Here is a 17,230-nt window from a genome sequence, read left to right on the forward strand (position 1 = left end):
GTATATTCAATGTGATCTCTGATATTTAGAGTAGTTTTAACAAATATATGTATAGATTGTATAAGTATATATTTATCTATAAGTATTTATGTATTTTAAACTTTATACTACACTCGTATTATATCTAACTAAAATTGTTACCATTATTTTTGAAATGTTTATATTTTATTTGTAAATAATTTATGTATAAGTTTATTTAATAATATTATTATAATTTGCAATTAATGATAATTAATAACATATGAATATATATATATATATATATATATATATATATATATATATATATATATATATATATATATATAAAATAAATTCATAAACAATGAAAAAATGTATTTCTTTTGTTACTGTACCACCAACAATATTGAATTTTGTATTATATATTATTTATGGTAAAAAATTATTGTACTCTTGGAAAAGTCCTCAAAATAATGCTTTATTTTAATATTAATTAATAATTTATAGTAAAAAAAAACTTGATCAATTTTTCAATTTTTTAAACGCGTCCATCAGAATTTCCATTTCTTGATTGACGTTGATTATCAGCTCTTCAATCTGATATTTGCTGTCAATGATGTTGATGCTCTGAGTGTATGGGTCGTATCGTACTCCGAATTTTTTGGGAATTGTCTGCGCGAATTTCCTAAAAATTTTAATTGGATTATTCAGTGAGCCTTAAAATTATAAATACTTGAAAATAAAAAAAAATTTTAGAATGAATATAAAATACTTACAACATTTTTTCTTTGCCATCCTCGAAGTCTTCAGCCACAAAATAAACAGGCTGATATTCGGTTATTGGATATTTCTGTAGTCCAGTTTTAGCGGGATCAAAAGTTCGGAGCTCCGGTTTCCCACTGAGAGCATACTCGAGTTCGCCAAAGGAAGAGAGAAGACCAGCCCCGTAAGCTTTTAGTTCTCCGTGTTGTCGGCACAGCCCAAATTCAACCGTGAACCAGAAGCACTGTCAACAGTGCGACAACAAATATAATTACATTAATGAATTAAATATTTGCTATTAACACTACTATTATTTTTCTTATCACTAGCAACCTTGCAGACATTATGTAACTGCCGTGACTTGTGAACTAAATTCAAATTTTGTTTTATTAAATAATGAATTTTGTTAAATTTCACTGTACTTTCTTGAATATTGACATTTTTTAAGATATAAGTTCATCCCGATGATATACTCATCAAGAGCTTTCATTTGAGTACCCACATGGCATTTTGATATATTTTTCATATATACATATATATATAATATATATATGAATATATGAAAAATTGATGTGAGTACTCAAATGAAAGGTCTCGATGAGTCTAACATCGGGATGAGCTTATATCTTTGAAAATGTCAATATTTCACAAGATAAATGGTAATTTCTTAATTATTTAAATTTTTAAAGATGTAAGCTCATTCTGATGTAACGCTCATCAAGAGCTTTCATTTGAGTACCCACATCAATTTTTCATATATTTTATATATTTATATATTTCACAAATACCATATATATAGAATATATAAAAAATCCCATGTGGATACTCAAATGAAAGGTCTCGATGAGTGTAACAACGGGATGAGCTTATATCTTTACAAATGTCAATAATAAACCAAGTAAAGGACATTTTAACAATTATCTTGTCAATTATTGACATTTTTGAAGATTTAAGCTCACCCCGACATTACACTTATCAATACTTTTCATTTGAGTACCCACATCAATTTTTCATATATTTTATATATTTATATATTTCACAAATACCATATATATAAAATAAATAAAAAATTCTATGTGGGTACTCAAATGAAAGGTCTCGATAAGTATAACATCGGGATGAGCTTATATCTTAAAAAACGTCATAATTAAGAAAGTACAGTGCAATTTAACAAAATTCATTATTTAATAAAGCAAAATTTTAATTTTTTTTTAGTTCACAAGTCAAGGCAGTCACAAAGTGACTGCAAGGTTGCTAGTGATTATTATTATTATTATAATTAATCAAATTTAAAAATTTAAAAATACTTAAAAAAAAAAGATATGTCCATAATTTTCCAAATGATCTTCATAAATCCGCTATAATGAAGAATAAAATGAAAAAAAAAAAATTAATCAAGATTTTCTACGGTCAAAATCTGTAGACCTCTCAATCTAAGCAACTACCGATCAATTTTTCTGTCAGTGACACCCATAGAAAAAATGTTGTCTTCTATAATTTTCTTTTAATCATAATTTATCCAAGAAAAAAAAATAAACAATTGATTATGTTTTAAAAGAAGCACCCGAATGTTTATGTTTGCGCTTGAAGATATAAAATCACAAGCTTGCGGTTCAAAGATCACAAATATAAAAGTATAAAAAGTAATTATCACTTGTAAATAATAAATCATTTAAAAAACTAGTTGCTGGTCGCTTAGCTCGGTTGCAACGAAAACAGATAACAACTTTGTTGACATCTAAAGAGGGGAGAGTAATAAACAGAATGTAATATAACAAAATAATCGATGACTTACAGTGGCAAGTTTTTCAATGTACTCATCTGGAGCTCCGAGAGATGCCAATCCAATAACTTGAGAAAATTGAGCAAATGCCGGATCAGCGAGCATCGGTACGTGACCTAGAACTTCATGACAGACGTCGGGCTCCGGTGTGTACAATGGTTTACTGCTGTGTCTGATATATTGAGTACTATGGAACACTCTGAATGCTAGTCCGGCTAAAAAGTCACGTGAGGACAATAATCCAGCTACTGGTCGTAAAGAAAATCCGGTGCAATCTATATTTAAAAAACAACAACAATACATAAATAAATCCGGCGTCCGTATTGCTATCAAGCATTTTATAACTACTAAACCCACTTTAATATTATTTTTAACCACCCTGTTTTATATTCATCCGAGTCATTAAACACCAGGTGAAATTAAAGAGTTATTAATAAAAAAGGCGGGTGAAAATAATCAATGTTCAGCTAAAAAATGATTTCGTTACAAACTTTGATGAAATTGTCAGTCACAATTTAATTTAATTTATTAGTTCATAGTTTAAGTCAAAGTTCTTAGGCAAAATAAATTAATTACCTTTCAAGAAACGAGATATGTCTTCAAGCTGCGGTATATTGTCGGCTCGGTACGCGCAATTTTCAATCAACAATGGAAATACGTGATTGTGTTCGCGACACGCGTATTTTGGGTACAATTCAGTTAGTTTGTTAAACACAACACCCCAAGTGGCGATTTCCTCCTCTGTGTATTCCACTCGTGGAATAGGTTCTCCGCTGTAATTGTGAGATATAATTATTATTAACTTTTGCTATAAAGAATTAACCCAAATATGTACAAACTTCAATGAAGAATTTTACACTAATAAAATAAATTAACTTCACGGAAAAAAGAAAACTCGAAAAATTACAATATATAATGCAACGTGGCGCTTCGTGATGAAAACTGGAAAAATTACAGTTTCAGATTGTAATTATTACAGGTTTTATAAGAATTACATTGTAAAATTTAATGTTTACATTGAAAGCTCTGAATATTAAATTAAAAAATTGAATTTAGAAAAATGTTATTTCAAACTGTCATTTTTCTAGTTTTGATTACGACGAGACCGATTTTACATTTTATAAGATGTTACAATTTTATAAGATTTAAGAAGAAAAATTTTAATTTTTTCAAGTTAAATTCTCATTATTTAGTCATCAGTTTATCAAAATAATTAATAGGATGATTGGGTTAATCACTTTTTAAGTGCTTGATAATAAAAATTTATTTCTCGTCATAAAAAAATGATTTATTTTATGTAAGGAATTTTTTAAATATACTTCATTAATTTATAAAAATTTTTGGTTAGGGTAAATAATTGTTTTAAGTGTGTATAATTAAGAAATATCAAGTTACTAACCACTTATCAGTGTGATTAAAGTATTAGGTAAAAAAAACTCACTGTTTGTAATTATAAGCAATGTCTGCAAAATACTTTCTCCTTGCACGGTAAACGGGGTCCGTAAAACCGGGATGATCGGCATCTAATTCAGCCCCATAAGTCAATATTTGATTGGCAAATTTATCGAGATCGCGAATTCTTCGCGGAAACCAGGGCACTGAGTCCATATTATTCTTATGATTCCTTCGAAAAAAAGAAAAAATTTAATCAGCGACAGTAATCTTCTATTAAAAAATAAAAAAGATAAAAATTCTATTGAATATTAAATTTATAGATTAAAAAATTAAAATTACTTTGCTTCACTGATAGAAGGATTTATTTGTATTAAAAAATATTTGTTAATAGTTAACAAATCATTTATTAGAGACCACTTTTTATTATTAAACAAATATTTCTTAGTATTTAAAATGATTTGTTTGTATTTAATAAATCTGATATTCATTTATTAAATATTAATAAATCTTTTTAAATGCTAAGAAATATTTATCAAGGACTAAAAAGTGGTCTCTAATAAATTATTTGTTAAATATTAACAAATATTTTTAACTATAAACAAATCTTTCTATCAGTATTAGTAATATTTTACTCCAATAAATTCACATTAAAAATTGAACCTTGGTATATTTTTTTATTAAAAATAACACTTATTTAGAATCAATTCGAGTATCAAAATTTGTTTATTTATTTTTAAAACTATCGATATTTTTTAAAGTACCTGGATATGATGGAAAAATAACTGCATTGTGCCTTGACAGCTTCGATAGCAGCTCCAAGATTTCCCCCAGGTGCACACTCGACCACAAATTCATACCCGTTAACTTTTCGTAAAGAGCTACGTGATTCAATATACAGCAGATTAACTTTATGTTCCTGTAAATATTTGCCATTAATCATTTAGCGGTACGTCTATCGGTAGATAGATAAAATTGCAAGTAGCGAGCGATGAAGCGTCAAAAACAAGTGATAATATTTCGAAGTTCGATACTGAGGTTTGTATGAAAAAGGTTTAATTAATTACAGAAACATTTTAATTAGCGAAAAATTCAATTAAACGGGAATAAAATAAAATAAATAAAATACATATTGAAAAAGTAGAGTAAAAAATGCCGCGGGGCTTAAATCCGCAGAGATGATGGATAGAATGCATACAAATAAAAAGAATATATATATGCGTATGTATACAAATAAAGTCTGCATTAAATATTTATAGAGTGCAATACTTACACTGAATATCTGTAGATATTTCCCAAGAGCACCGACTTCGTCTTCTTCATTCGGTGAAAATATTAAACACGTACTACGAGCTGAATCTCGTCCTTCTTTTATATAATTGCCTCCTTCCATTAGCTTTGGCTATAAATTTTATTGTTATTTAATAATAATAATAACAATAATAACAATAGTAATAATTAAATTGAAAAATTTTCTTTACGTTATAAAATAATATAACTTATTAATTAATATAAAAACTTATAATTTTATTTATTTTTTAAATATTTTCCTAAATTTTTTAATTTTATAAATTTAATTCAAAGTTCCGGTAGTGTCTCGCGCCAATTATACGTTAAATTTATCAATTATAATATTTTTAAAAATTTTTAGCTATAAAAATAGTTGAGTAATTAGAAAATAATCTATAAGTCACTTTAGACCTTGAAAGTAACACTTAAAATTTCTAAAATATTCCAAACATTTTCAAATTTTCAAACTTTCGAAATCCCAATTTCATAAAAAGTAAAACTACTTATAATCATTATCTCTACAATTATTTAGTTACAGTAAAAATTTCTTACTTCTACGGCCATCAGTTGCCAAAAGTAATCACACAAATTCAATTGATAAAAAAACTTTAGCACTAAATTTCAATAACCACCTACTCAAGCACCAAAACTTGTCATTCTTATCGTTTATTTCCAAAGTAAAAAGTCAAATAAACTCTATTTTTATTACAATTGAAATCTTTATAAAGATAAATATTGAAACTAATCTTACAATCACGGTTACCCGGCTAATTTATAGATCAATATCCCTACCAATATTATCGGTGCCCACTCTACAAACTCTTTTCCCACTTGTCACTCTATTTTCCACATACTTACACTTATATCCACACTATATATTGACTCTGTATAAATAATATACTGCGCTGACTTTCATCAGCTTATTTTCGACATCTGAGATTGATATGTATCATTAAAACATAACATCTCTGCATTTACAAACATATTATCCTTCTTAGTAAGGAAAATAATCAAGGTTATCTTGACTCGCTATTTTAAACCAACAGGAAAAACTTGCTATTATTTATTCATTTATTCGGTTAAAAAAATAATTCAATTTACCGATACTAAATTCTGTCGTAATTTTACCTAAAGTAATTATATGACCTTCATATTTATCTTTTTATGTTATTTTTTAAGAGAAATCTGCTGATGTAATTTTACAATTTTATTGAATCAGAAAAATTGAGTTTGCTTATAAAGAATTTTTTTTAATCACACTGGCAGAAGGATTTATTTATAGTTAAAAATATTTGTTAATATTAATTTAACAAATCAATTATTAGAAACCACTTTTTAGTCCTTAACAAATATTTCTTAGTATTTAAAAAGATTTATTAATATTTAATAAATTAATATCAGACTTATTAAATACAAAAAAATCATTTTAAATACTAAGAAATATTTTTTTAATATTAAAAAACGAATAAATGATTTGTTAACTATTAAGAAATATTTTTAGATACAAATAAATCCTTCTATAAGTGCACTTATTTTAAAACAAAAAATTTATTTTTATTTTTATAATGTTTTGATTATTAAAAAAAAAAAATATTAAAGTGATTAAAATTATTCTTTGAATAAGGAAAATATAAAGTGGGAATTTATTAAATTTATTGCGTCTAAACATCTATAATGTTTTCTATTTTATAATAAAAATATTCATTGAATCGATAATAAGTCATAAATAATTACAATAACAACAACAATACAAATATAAACTCACTTTATCAGGTGGTGAACTACTGAGTATTTCCTCATCATTTTCACGTTCCCTAGGTCGAATGTTAATCGGGTTATTCATTTTAACCCGTTAAATTAAAATAATCACGAAAAAAAAAATATAATTTTCAGTAATTAAAATTTTGCGTGTGACTTCGATGTGAATTCAATATAAACTAATTCCGTTCACTGGCCGGTCATTTATTTTATCCATTGCAAAAAAACAAAAAAAATTGTCAAAAAATTATGAAATTCGATATCGTATCGTGCGTAATAACAAATAAAGTAATACATATAATAATATGTTACGTTATGAGGTTAAAGATACATTATTAAAGTTATCAAGTATTATTAAAACTAAAACGAAAGCTAAAAAATTTTTTTCATTTAATTAAATGAGTTGACAATTTAGTAAAAACAAAAAGCTCTTGATAATTATTTTTTTAATTAAAAAAACATAATCTGTGGGAGTGTATTTTTAATGTTTAAAATATATGTGTGTTAAAATATTAAATGAATGCTCGGGGTTGTTGTGTCAGAAGATGAGAAGTGGAGCAGAAGGAGAAGCTGTTGTTGACCAGGAAGTGGATGTTCCTAGTACAGATACTACGCTGCTGGAGAAGGGACGATATGAGCATTGAGCAGGCGCCTGGAATACCAACAAATATATTTATGTAGATATATTGTGTATATATATGTCGTAGACTCTACTCGTTGCTGGAAAACTATCCCGAGATTCTAAACCATTCAGAGCCACGCGAGTGGCCGCGCGATACGTTTCGCGATCTTTCTACACTTTATCATTCGTTGTTAAGTAATTGTAATGATTAATAATTAATTACTGATTATTGATAATATGGGAATTTATTTTTAGACGTGATTTCAATTTTTTAAAATGGTTATCAAAAATTTACGAAATTTCTTCAGGATTTATTTATTATTATTCTTTATTCTACTTGTATTTTTCATTACCTGTGGTAAGTTTTAATATTAATTTTTTATAGATTAATTTTTATTATGATTCATTGATAATAAACTTCTATTGTTAATTTTTGTGAATTTATTATTGGAAATAAAATTTAATTGATTTTTTTTATAGTATTAAAAATATTTATAATTAAATAATTATTAGCGATAAAATTATTTTAGTTGGAATATTTATTTTTCCAAATAAATATTTTATTTATTTATTTATAAATAAATATTGAGGAATTTTAATTATAAAAATACATTTTTTTTAATTATAATTATTTAAATAATATTTTATAAAATCAAAAGAGATTATTTTATTTCCTGAAATAAATTTTGAAAATAAAAACTTTTTGCTTGATTAAAAATAAATTCAATTAGGAATAAAAATAAATTTTTTTGTGAAGTTGTGCACCGAAAAATTCTTGCTTGAAATATGCGTATAATATATAAAATTAAAAATTTTTCAAAGCATATTTTGTTCAGTAAAAATAATTCAATATAAAATTCAAAGAAATTTTTTATGTATAATTAAATATCGATAAAAAAATAAATTATTGCACTCGGTTGCATAAAAGACAAGATATTGATATTAAATAATACTTTAATAAAGTAAAAAATAAAAAACAAAAGTAGAGTATCAAGATAATATTTAATTACAGTAATTAAATTGATTGAATGAAAAAAAAAAAGTTTTATTTAAACTACAATTGAATGGTTCATCAATTAATTAAATTCAACTTTTAAAAGTAAAAACTTAACAATTAAATTCAACAAAAGATAGTTGAGTTTTAGTTTTTAGTTTTCAGTTTTAAAAATTTTTTTAGTCAGCGAATAAAATAAAATAAATAGTAGACAAAAGGTTTTTAATGAAGTTCGGAGGATTATTCCAGGGAATAAAATGAGGGAGTTTAGTCTTTGTCATTAAAGTTAAAATGGACTTAACCAGTATAGGACGGGTTATATCAGGACAATATATACATAATAGTCAAAAAGTCCGGCGCCAGTTAGCGTGCGAATGTGTGGTTGGTGTTGAGAAAGAGACTAGACAGATAAGAGAGAGAGAGAGAGAGAGCATAACAGGTAGACAATTGAAGGTGTAGGTAGCAAAAGTCGATGGGGATGGGGTTGAGCTGGTAAGGGAGCATCGGGGCCAAGAATAAGAGAAGGGTAAGGGTGAAATGCACTTGGCGTGAAACGAGCACTTTATATCAAGTTTACACGTGCAACGGTGCATCACCAATGTCCGGTGCAGAAGCACCTAAGGCTAAGCATATTCCGAATTCTAAAGTATCGGACAACGTCTGGATGAGTTTACCCATTATTGAATACACAAAAAGGGCATTTTTATCTAAATGGGCGGTGCGGTAAATCTTCTTCTTGGATAGATTCAAAGCGCTCTTTATGTTATAAAAAAAAATATATAAATTACTGAAGACATATGCAATATAAATATGAATATAATAAAGCTCGCGTTTGTATATATTTTCCATGAATATTAAAATTTTAAAAGCAGTCAGAGCATACAAATGACGAAGAATACGGTTTATAGACTGCATATATTATAATACATAAATAAAAATATAAAATAAAATTTATATAATAATGCATCGGTGGAAAAATTTAATTTAATGGAAAATAATTATTCTGAGGATGTCTTGAAGATTCTGAAAATAGAAAAGTAAAATGAATTGTGTCCACAAAAAATAATATTACGGAAATTTCCATCTAATTATTCTGCAACATTTTCAGAGAATTTAAACATTATTGAATTTGTTTTTTTTTTCTTTTGGTAAAAATTTATTTTTCGTTAAAACAGCAGAATTATTACACAGAAAGAAAAATTTCTTGACTGGAGAACAAAATTCTTGGCTCAAGAAAGTTTTCGGGTGCCTGAAGGAAGACCGAAATTATGTTGGCTGAAGTAAAAATTTTTTTTGAAATTCTATTCTTGGTGGAAGTAATTTTTTCTTAATTCAAATTATCGTAAATACTTGATACAGTATATTTTTATATTTGATCGAGATTTTTAGATACTTTAGGGAAGCAGCGCTGCTTACTTCAGCTAAGAAAAAAATTTTCTCACCTTGAGAAAATTTTTCTTCTGAATATTTGATACCCATTTTATATTATTTTAGCATGCAATTATACATATTGAAAGAAAAAAAATGATGAAATATTATTTGATCTTCCCATTTGACATGTTAATCAATAAAAATATTAATGTAAATTTACTTCTATCTTTATATTTAATTTTTTGGAGCAAGAGAGAAATTTTCTCAAGACAAGAAAATTAACTTATATCAAGAACTAAATTTTTTGGAGCAAGAGGCTGAATTTTCTCAAAACAACAAGATTTTTTTGACTTAAATAAATTTTTGTGGATCAAGATATGTATTTCTTAAAGCAAGAGAATTGATTTTGTTGGAATAAGTGAAATTTCTTGTGTCAAAAAAAAATTTTTTTTTCGCTCAAGAAAATAATTATGAAGAAAAATATTTCCTTGGCTCAAGAGAACCTTTTTTTCTGCGTAAGTAAGTTTCTAAAAAAAATGAGATTGATGCTCAACTCCATAAATTCCTTCAGAATGAATAAAAAAAAAAAAAATATTTTTAATTCGATTTTTCGCGGTGAATTTGATTGATAAAGCAACAATATATATCTGAGCCCGCGGTTGTAAACCATCAAGTTTAATGTTACGACAGCTGCACTTTACAGCAGTAATTTCGGCTCGCGATTTAATGTACAAAATTTTACTGCGTTATTTAATGTTTATTTAGGGCAGATATTTTTATCACAACTTGAAATATTTTAGGATGAGGTAAAATAATAATGATTGTTTATTTATTTATTTCTATCAATATTTTAGTGGAGATTGTGACTGTTATTGTTATTTAAGATTTGTGTACATTTACACATGACAAAATTCAACCAAAACCACAAAGAGAATGATGGAACATGGAATTGAGAAGATGAAGGCAATTTCTAAATCCACCGGAACAATCTAAACTAGAATACTACGATATACCGTTGTATATGGATGTATATAGAAGATATAGACATTTAGCAGTACATAAAGGTCCCACGGTAGTGCAGTTGTAGTTATCACCTCCGGAGAATAAATATCGGAGATTGAATCGTGGATTACAAGTACTGTCGTTAACTCAACTGAAAGCGCTCACTTGAATAAAATTACTCTGCTACTGGACCAAGATCACGTAACACAATAGATCTACATAATAAATTTCTGCATGAATAAATTTCATTTTACATTTTATATAAAACCGTGGGATGATATTTATCACTCTACTTTTTTATTTTAATATCCAACATTTATTAACGATAAATTACGCTTTCGGTGGATTCATTAGTGAAATCTTATTTATGAAATCTGTCGATAAGGTTAGATATCATTTTTATAAATTCTGACAATTTTTATATATTGATAATATTTGATAAATTTTTCCATCGAAATTTAAAATATAAAAAAAAATTAGAAAAACGGTTGACCCTGAAGGCCATCCCTGCAACTTTCCGCCAATTCTATACCTAAACGCTTGAAATTGCACTTATGACGTTTTTGAGCTTATAAATACAATTTGTGTATTTTTTGAGCTCGGAGAGCTTTTGTATGCTTTTGAGCTCTTTGAGCTCAAAAGTTTGATAGAAATTTGATAAAACACTATTTTTTGAATTTTCAAATCGCAATAACTTTTGAATGAATGAACCGATTTTCACGCGGTTGGTGGCATTCGACGCAGATTAAATTGATAGAGCAAAAAATTTCGGAGTAATTCCGAAAAAACACCTTTTTCGGTTTTCTTTCGTCAACGATAACTCACGAACGAATCATCCGATTTTGACCGGACTGGTGGCGATCGACGTGGTTTTTTGATGTTAAGAGGTGATTAGTTTTTGGAATTGATCGGTAAAGCCGTTTAAAAGTTATTCCAAAAAAACCACTTTTGAAACATTTTTTTTTTGTAGTTTTTTGCGATTTCTCAAAATACACCGGTCCGAATCGTTCCAAAGTATATTCAAAATCTAAGTTTGGTCAAGCCCTTTCGAATGGCACCAACCGTGATCAAATCGGTCAAGCCGTTCAAAAGTTATGAGAGGTTTACATACATCTACACACACACACACACACACACACACACACACACACACACACACACACACACACACACACACACCATCGCGGGAATAGTCAGGGAAGCTTCCTAGGACTTCGAAACGTCGAGATTCGATAAAAACTAAATTTTCGTAAAACGGGGTGAAAACAATAACTTCCCGATTTTTGAAAATCTTCGATTTTCTTAGCGGGAAGTTAAAAAATTTTTTTTTTGAATTAGGGGAAAAAATTTTTTTGAGTTTAAGAAAATTTGACTCAATAGATTTAATTCAATAATCTTTTACTAGCAACCCGGCAGTCACTATGTGACTGTCGTGACTTCTGAACTATAAATAAATAAAATTTTGCTTTATTAAATAATGACATTTGTTAAATTGCACTATACTTTCTTAATTACTGACGTTTTTAATGATATAAGCTCATCCCGATGTTACACTCATCAAGAGCTTTCATTTGAGTACCCACATGCATATTTATATATTTTTCATATATACATATATGTAATATATATAAATATATGAAAAATTGATGTGGGTACTCAAATGAAAGGTCTTGATAAGTGTAACATCGGGATGAGCTTATATCTTTGAAAATGTCATTATTTGACACGATACAATGTCATTTCTTAAATATTGACATTTTTAAAGATATAAGCTCATCCCGATGATACACTCATCAAGAGCTTTCATTTGAATACCCACATACATTTTTTATATATTTTTCATATATACATATATGTAATATATATATAAATATATGAAAAATTGATGTGGGTACTGAAATGAAAGGTCTTGATGAGTTTAACATCGGGATGAGCTTATATCTTTAAAAATGTCATTATTTGACACGATACAATATCATTTTATCATCTAATGATCTAATCTAATGAATGAATCATCTAATGAATGAATCATCTAATGAATAAAATCATTCTAATGATTATGATCTAATTCATTAGAATGATTTTATTGATTAAAGATTTTGGCCCTTGAGTCAGTTTAATTTTTTTTCAGTATAAAAAAAATTCAGGAAATATTTTTATGTGATAAATTTTAAGAACATTTTTTTGGCAAATCTTAGAAATTTTATAAAGAAAACAATAGATAATAAAATAAAATTAAACTTAATTTTTATGGATATCACCTCGGTGTAAAAAAATATTCATAAGACGTCCTACGACCTCGTGATTTATCGGAGTACTTGAGTGTTTTTTTTTTCTAGGATAATATATTCAAGTATAATAGAAAAATTCTCAAAGCGCTGTCTATTGAATTAAAATGAAAAGTTTGTTTAATTGTTCTGATTTTGTATAAAAGAATTTGATAAGATCGTTTATCTGAATGGGAAAAGTCTTTTCAATTAAAATAAAAGTTTATTAAAAGCGTCGAGAGCAAACTTAAGTTAAATTCATTTTTTTTCCTCTTTGTGTTGTTATTATTATTTTTTAAAGTATTATATAAGTGCATTGAGATTTAATGATGACACTTGATAGCATAAAATTAAATACTTTTTATTATAAACGGAAGTTATTACCGAACAGATGTTTAATTACTTTCTATTCTAATTATGCTAGGTTGATTTGCGGAAGAAATTATTCACTATAAACCGATAAAAATTTTCGAAAGTTTGATTGTAGAAATTATCATTACCATCATCATCATGAAATTTCGTAATTATGTGAAAATGTTCATAACAAATAATCAGTTTGTTTTTGCAACGGGTTGAGTTGTAATAAAATCGTGAAATTAGTAATAAAGACACGCCGGGAGGGATTTCTTTGAAGACAAATTCCTTTTCTAAAGATCAAAACTCTGAATTTCAAGAATCTCTGTGTGATGTGATGAAGTAGTACTATGAAGGTACCCTATAAAATTTTTTTACAGACAAAAGCCACAAAATAAAATGACTACGATTCAAATTTCAGATTAACTTTATTTAAAGTACAAACTCGCAAGCTAAAATACAAATTATAGCTTTTATTCAAGCTCTCTGTGAAAATCGATCTCATGAAATCTGACTCATAACTAACTTCAATCCACAAAAATGTAAATTCTCTTTAAACGCATTATAACAAGTAAACATTCAACCAAATCAAATAAACATTCATTTAAACCGAATGTATTCTATTTCACTCAACAAATTATTCACTCAATTCCATAAAATAACTTACTCCATAAAATATTTAATTGAATCCAATAATATTTACTCTATTCCCGCAAAAGGTTGCTCAATAATAAAACTCATCGGGTTCGTTTTCATCAAAGATTCCCGTTTTACGTCAAACCATAAATTACAACCTCGAGTATTTCCAAAAGAATTAATCTCAAGTCGAGAAAGTCAATCTTAGAATATCAGAGCTTTCATTCCATCTCGATCAAATCTGATCGTTAAATAAGAACCCTCGCTACGCATTTGATTCCTTTCATCCAAAAAATCCCTTGAGCTTTACATCTATTCCACTCTACTCTACATCTTTCACTTTTACGCTCAAATAAACTTCTGTCAAAATTACAAACCTAAACTAAAAAGCATTTAACTGTATCTGCTTTCAAAAACAAACACACTGCAGTATTTTAAATAAAATTACCATTGCTGAGTTAACAAGTGTCCTCAGTTAGTGTTTAAAATTACACAATCGATAAACCACATTTGTTAACTTAGTACATTTGAATTGAGCAAAGCTAATGTGTCGATCTTTCCGGGGTAGTTCAAAACCACTCTCAAATGTTACATACATCGTCACCAGACCATGCCGGGTTTGTATTCTATGCATCTATATGTAGATAGATATGGATGTATATCTGTAGTGTTTCTACACTATCCTCGTGTGGTTTATCGATTTATTCAACATTGTAACCAACCTCCTCAGAGAGTTGCCATCAGTGCAATCCTCCAACAAAACATTATACTTTATTTCACATCTTAACATAAATAAATATACAAGAGTAAAGCCTGCAGCAAGACGACTGTACTTTTAACTGAAATTACAGCCAAAGCCAGATAACTCCAAAAATAAATAAAAAGTTAATTGAGCGACAAGTAATTTAGAATATACATTATAATACAGGATTTATCAAAAAAGGGTTGCAAAAAAAAAGGCTGGACTAAAAAATGTTTTTCTTAGTAAAATAATGAAAGAGAAAAATAGTTTACGTTCAGACGCATGAAAAGCACCAATGAGATAACAGAAACACGGATAAACGACTTAGTTTTCATGTGGAAAAAAGATCTTGATGGAAAAGTTCCATTATGTGTTGTCAACCCATTATTTTTATTATTTTTGATAAAGTATATTTTTCACATCTATTTTTACATTTTTTTTCCAGTGTTTACTGTTGCTTAATTTGATTGAAATTTTTTGCTCTAATTTATGTTTTTTTACTTGAGATTTTTAGGCTTTAAAAAGTCGATGAACTAGTATATATGTACTAATAATCACAGTCATAAATCGAGGAATTATTGGTCTGAAGTGAATATAGTAGCTTTTGTCTTCTTTTGTAGCTCACGAAAATATATTGGAAAAAGATACAATAATTTATAAGTAAACGATACAGTGGAGTCGTTATTTTGGAATATAAGTCGATAAGCTCAAATGTTTTCGATCTCGTTGCTCTCTGGTTCTGCGCTGTTGCTGTTACTACCACTCATGATTGACTGCTCGAATAGACACATGTCTATCGCGCTGCTATCACTTTTTTATTCCTCCCAAAAACATTTGTTATTTTTTTATCCGAACGACAAGAGACTGATAAAAATATTGCTTCGGGTTTTCCGCTAAAAAATATTGTTTCAAGGGGCTATTACATTTCCAATGACATTTGAAATTTTTTTTTTAATCTTGTTCAAAATGTAGTTTTAGATTTCCATGCAATCAACTTTCGATATTTAGATATTTTATTTTTGATACTTATAATATTTTTTTCTTAGTGATAGATGAAATTTTTTTTTGATAGTTTAGTTATTTTTATAAGCATAAAAAATGTTTAATAGTCTAGTCAAATTTTTAAAAATTTAATTATTTCTCCTAGTTTTAATTTACCTAAAAAATATCTATTTATTAATTAAGAAAGGTAAAATCCTAGAAAAATAAATCAGAATTTGAAAGAGAATAATGTCAAGTGATGTAAAAAAGGTCGGTGACTAAAAGGAGGATAAACTAAACCACTAGATTTTTTTTACAGCATTAAAATGCTTAAAAAGTCATGCTTTTAACAGAGCTTAAAACTATTCGTCGAAAGTTTATCCTTCAGGGCGGCGTGTGTTAAAGAGGAAACCCGTTTTATAAGAAAAATTGCCTCGTTAGTAAAAAGAAAATCCTAAAAAAAAAGTAAATAATTGTAAGAAAGAAAAGAAAGGACACGGTAACAAGAAAGAAGGAACTAAACTAGAGAGTAAAAACTAAAAAACATAATACTTTGTTAGTTAAAAGAAATTACTATACGTGTCTTTTATAATTCTAAAAGTATTTTTTATTTCATCTTAGTCTTAACCGGGGAAAAAATACATGATCATGTATAAGTATGTGTTCAGATGTAAAAAAATATTCCTACGATATGTTGATTCATGGAAGCAAACATATTAATTATATTTATAATTTATGTTGATAAGTATTTAGGCTGTATTCGAAAATGCTCTATCTCTATAGATACATAACTAAGAAATGACCTTGTATCTTGAGAACTATTTTCGTTTTTAAAGATATAAGCTCATCCTGATGTTACACTCATCGAGACCTTTCATTTGAGTACCCACATCAATTTTTCATATATTTCATATATTTATATATATATATGAATACACAGTAAAAAATTTTTCGTCATTGTGTAAAGTGTAAAAATGTTTGTGTAGAATTTAACATGTTACTGTGTAGAATTTAACATTTTAGTATGTTGATTCAACACAAATTGTGTAAAAAAAGTCATCAACACAAATTTTTGTGTTAAATTTGACGAAAAATTTTTTACTGTGTATGTGTATATAAACTCAAATGAAAGCTCTTGACGAGTGTAACATCGGGATGAGCTTATATCTTTGAAAACATCAATAGTTAAAAAAATACAGTGCAATTTAACCACTTATTACTTAATAAAGAAAATTTTTATTTATTTATAGTTCACAAATCCCGGCAGTCACATAGTGCAAGGTTGCTAGTTTCAAATAATTTTATTGTCTTGAAT

General features: G+C 27.3%; 2 protein-coding genes across 4 annotated transcripts in view; one reads left to right on the forward strand and one right to left on the reverse strand.

The window, feature by feature from the left end:
* LOC123259165 (matrilin-2) overlaps window positions 1-17,230 on the forward strand; it is a 35,372-nt gene that overhangs the window by 5,191 nt on the left and 12,951 nt on the right. Inside the window, exon 1 of one of the 2 annotated variants that reach the window (XM_044719462.1) lies at window positions 7,676-7,926. The exons of the other annotated variant lie outside the window; for it this stretch is intronic. Coding sequence (XP_044575397.1) covers window positions 7,845-7,926 — 82 coding nt within the window. The 5' untranslated portion in view covers window positions 7,676-7,844. Of the gene's footprint in view, window positions 1-7,675; window positions 7,927-17,230 lie in introns of those variants that run through there. 2 annotated transcript variants of the gene reach the window in all.
* Window positions 425-7,103, reverse strand: LOC123259184 (protein henna). Of its 2 annotated transcripts, none has more exons than XM_044719508.1 (8): window positions 6,954-7,103; window positions 5,172-5,300; window positions 4,663-4,817; window positions 3,948-4,130; window positions 3,083-3,279; window positions 2,519-2,781; window positions 738-967; window positions 425-646 (listed from the first exon to the last, which is right to left on the reverse strand). In XM_044719508.1, exons 1-8 carry the CDS (start codon window positions 7,029-7,031, stop codon window positions 484-486), a joined length of 1,398 nt encoding a protein of 465 aa, XP_044575443.1. In that variant the 5' UTR covers window positions 7,032-7,103; the 3' UTR covers window positions 425-483. The 2 variants fall into 2 exon arrangements, with proteins under 2 accessions (XP_044575443.1, XP_044575444.1); XM_044719509.1 differs by lacking the exon at window positions 6,954-7,103 and adding an exon at window positions 5,741-5,943.

Source organism: Cotesia glomerata, linkage group LG2, assembly GCF_020080835.1.
Source record: "Cotesia glomerata isolate CgM1 linkage group LG2, MPM_Cglom_v2.3, whole genome shotgun sequence".
In the NCBI taxonomy this organism is placed as follows: Eukaryota; Metazoa; Arthropoda; class Insecta; order Hymenoptera; family Braconidae; genus Cotesia; species Cotesia glomerata.

Excerpts from the sequence above, each read along its gene's own strand:
- LOC123259184 (XM_044719508.1), bottom strand. The coding sequence starts at position 7,031 with ATGAATAACCCGATTAACATTCGACCTAGGGAACGTGAAAATGATGAG. Across the intron at positions 3,280-3,947 it reads ATTGCTTATAATTACAAACA|CGGAGAACCTATTCCACGAG; the intron begins GTGAGTTTTTTT and ends TCACAATTACAG. Across the intron at positions 2,782-3,082 it reads CATATCTCGTTTCTTGAAAG|ATTGCACCGGATTTTCTTTA; the intron begins GTAATTAATTTA and ends TTTTAAATATAG.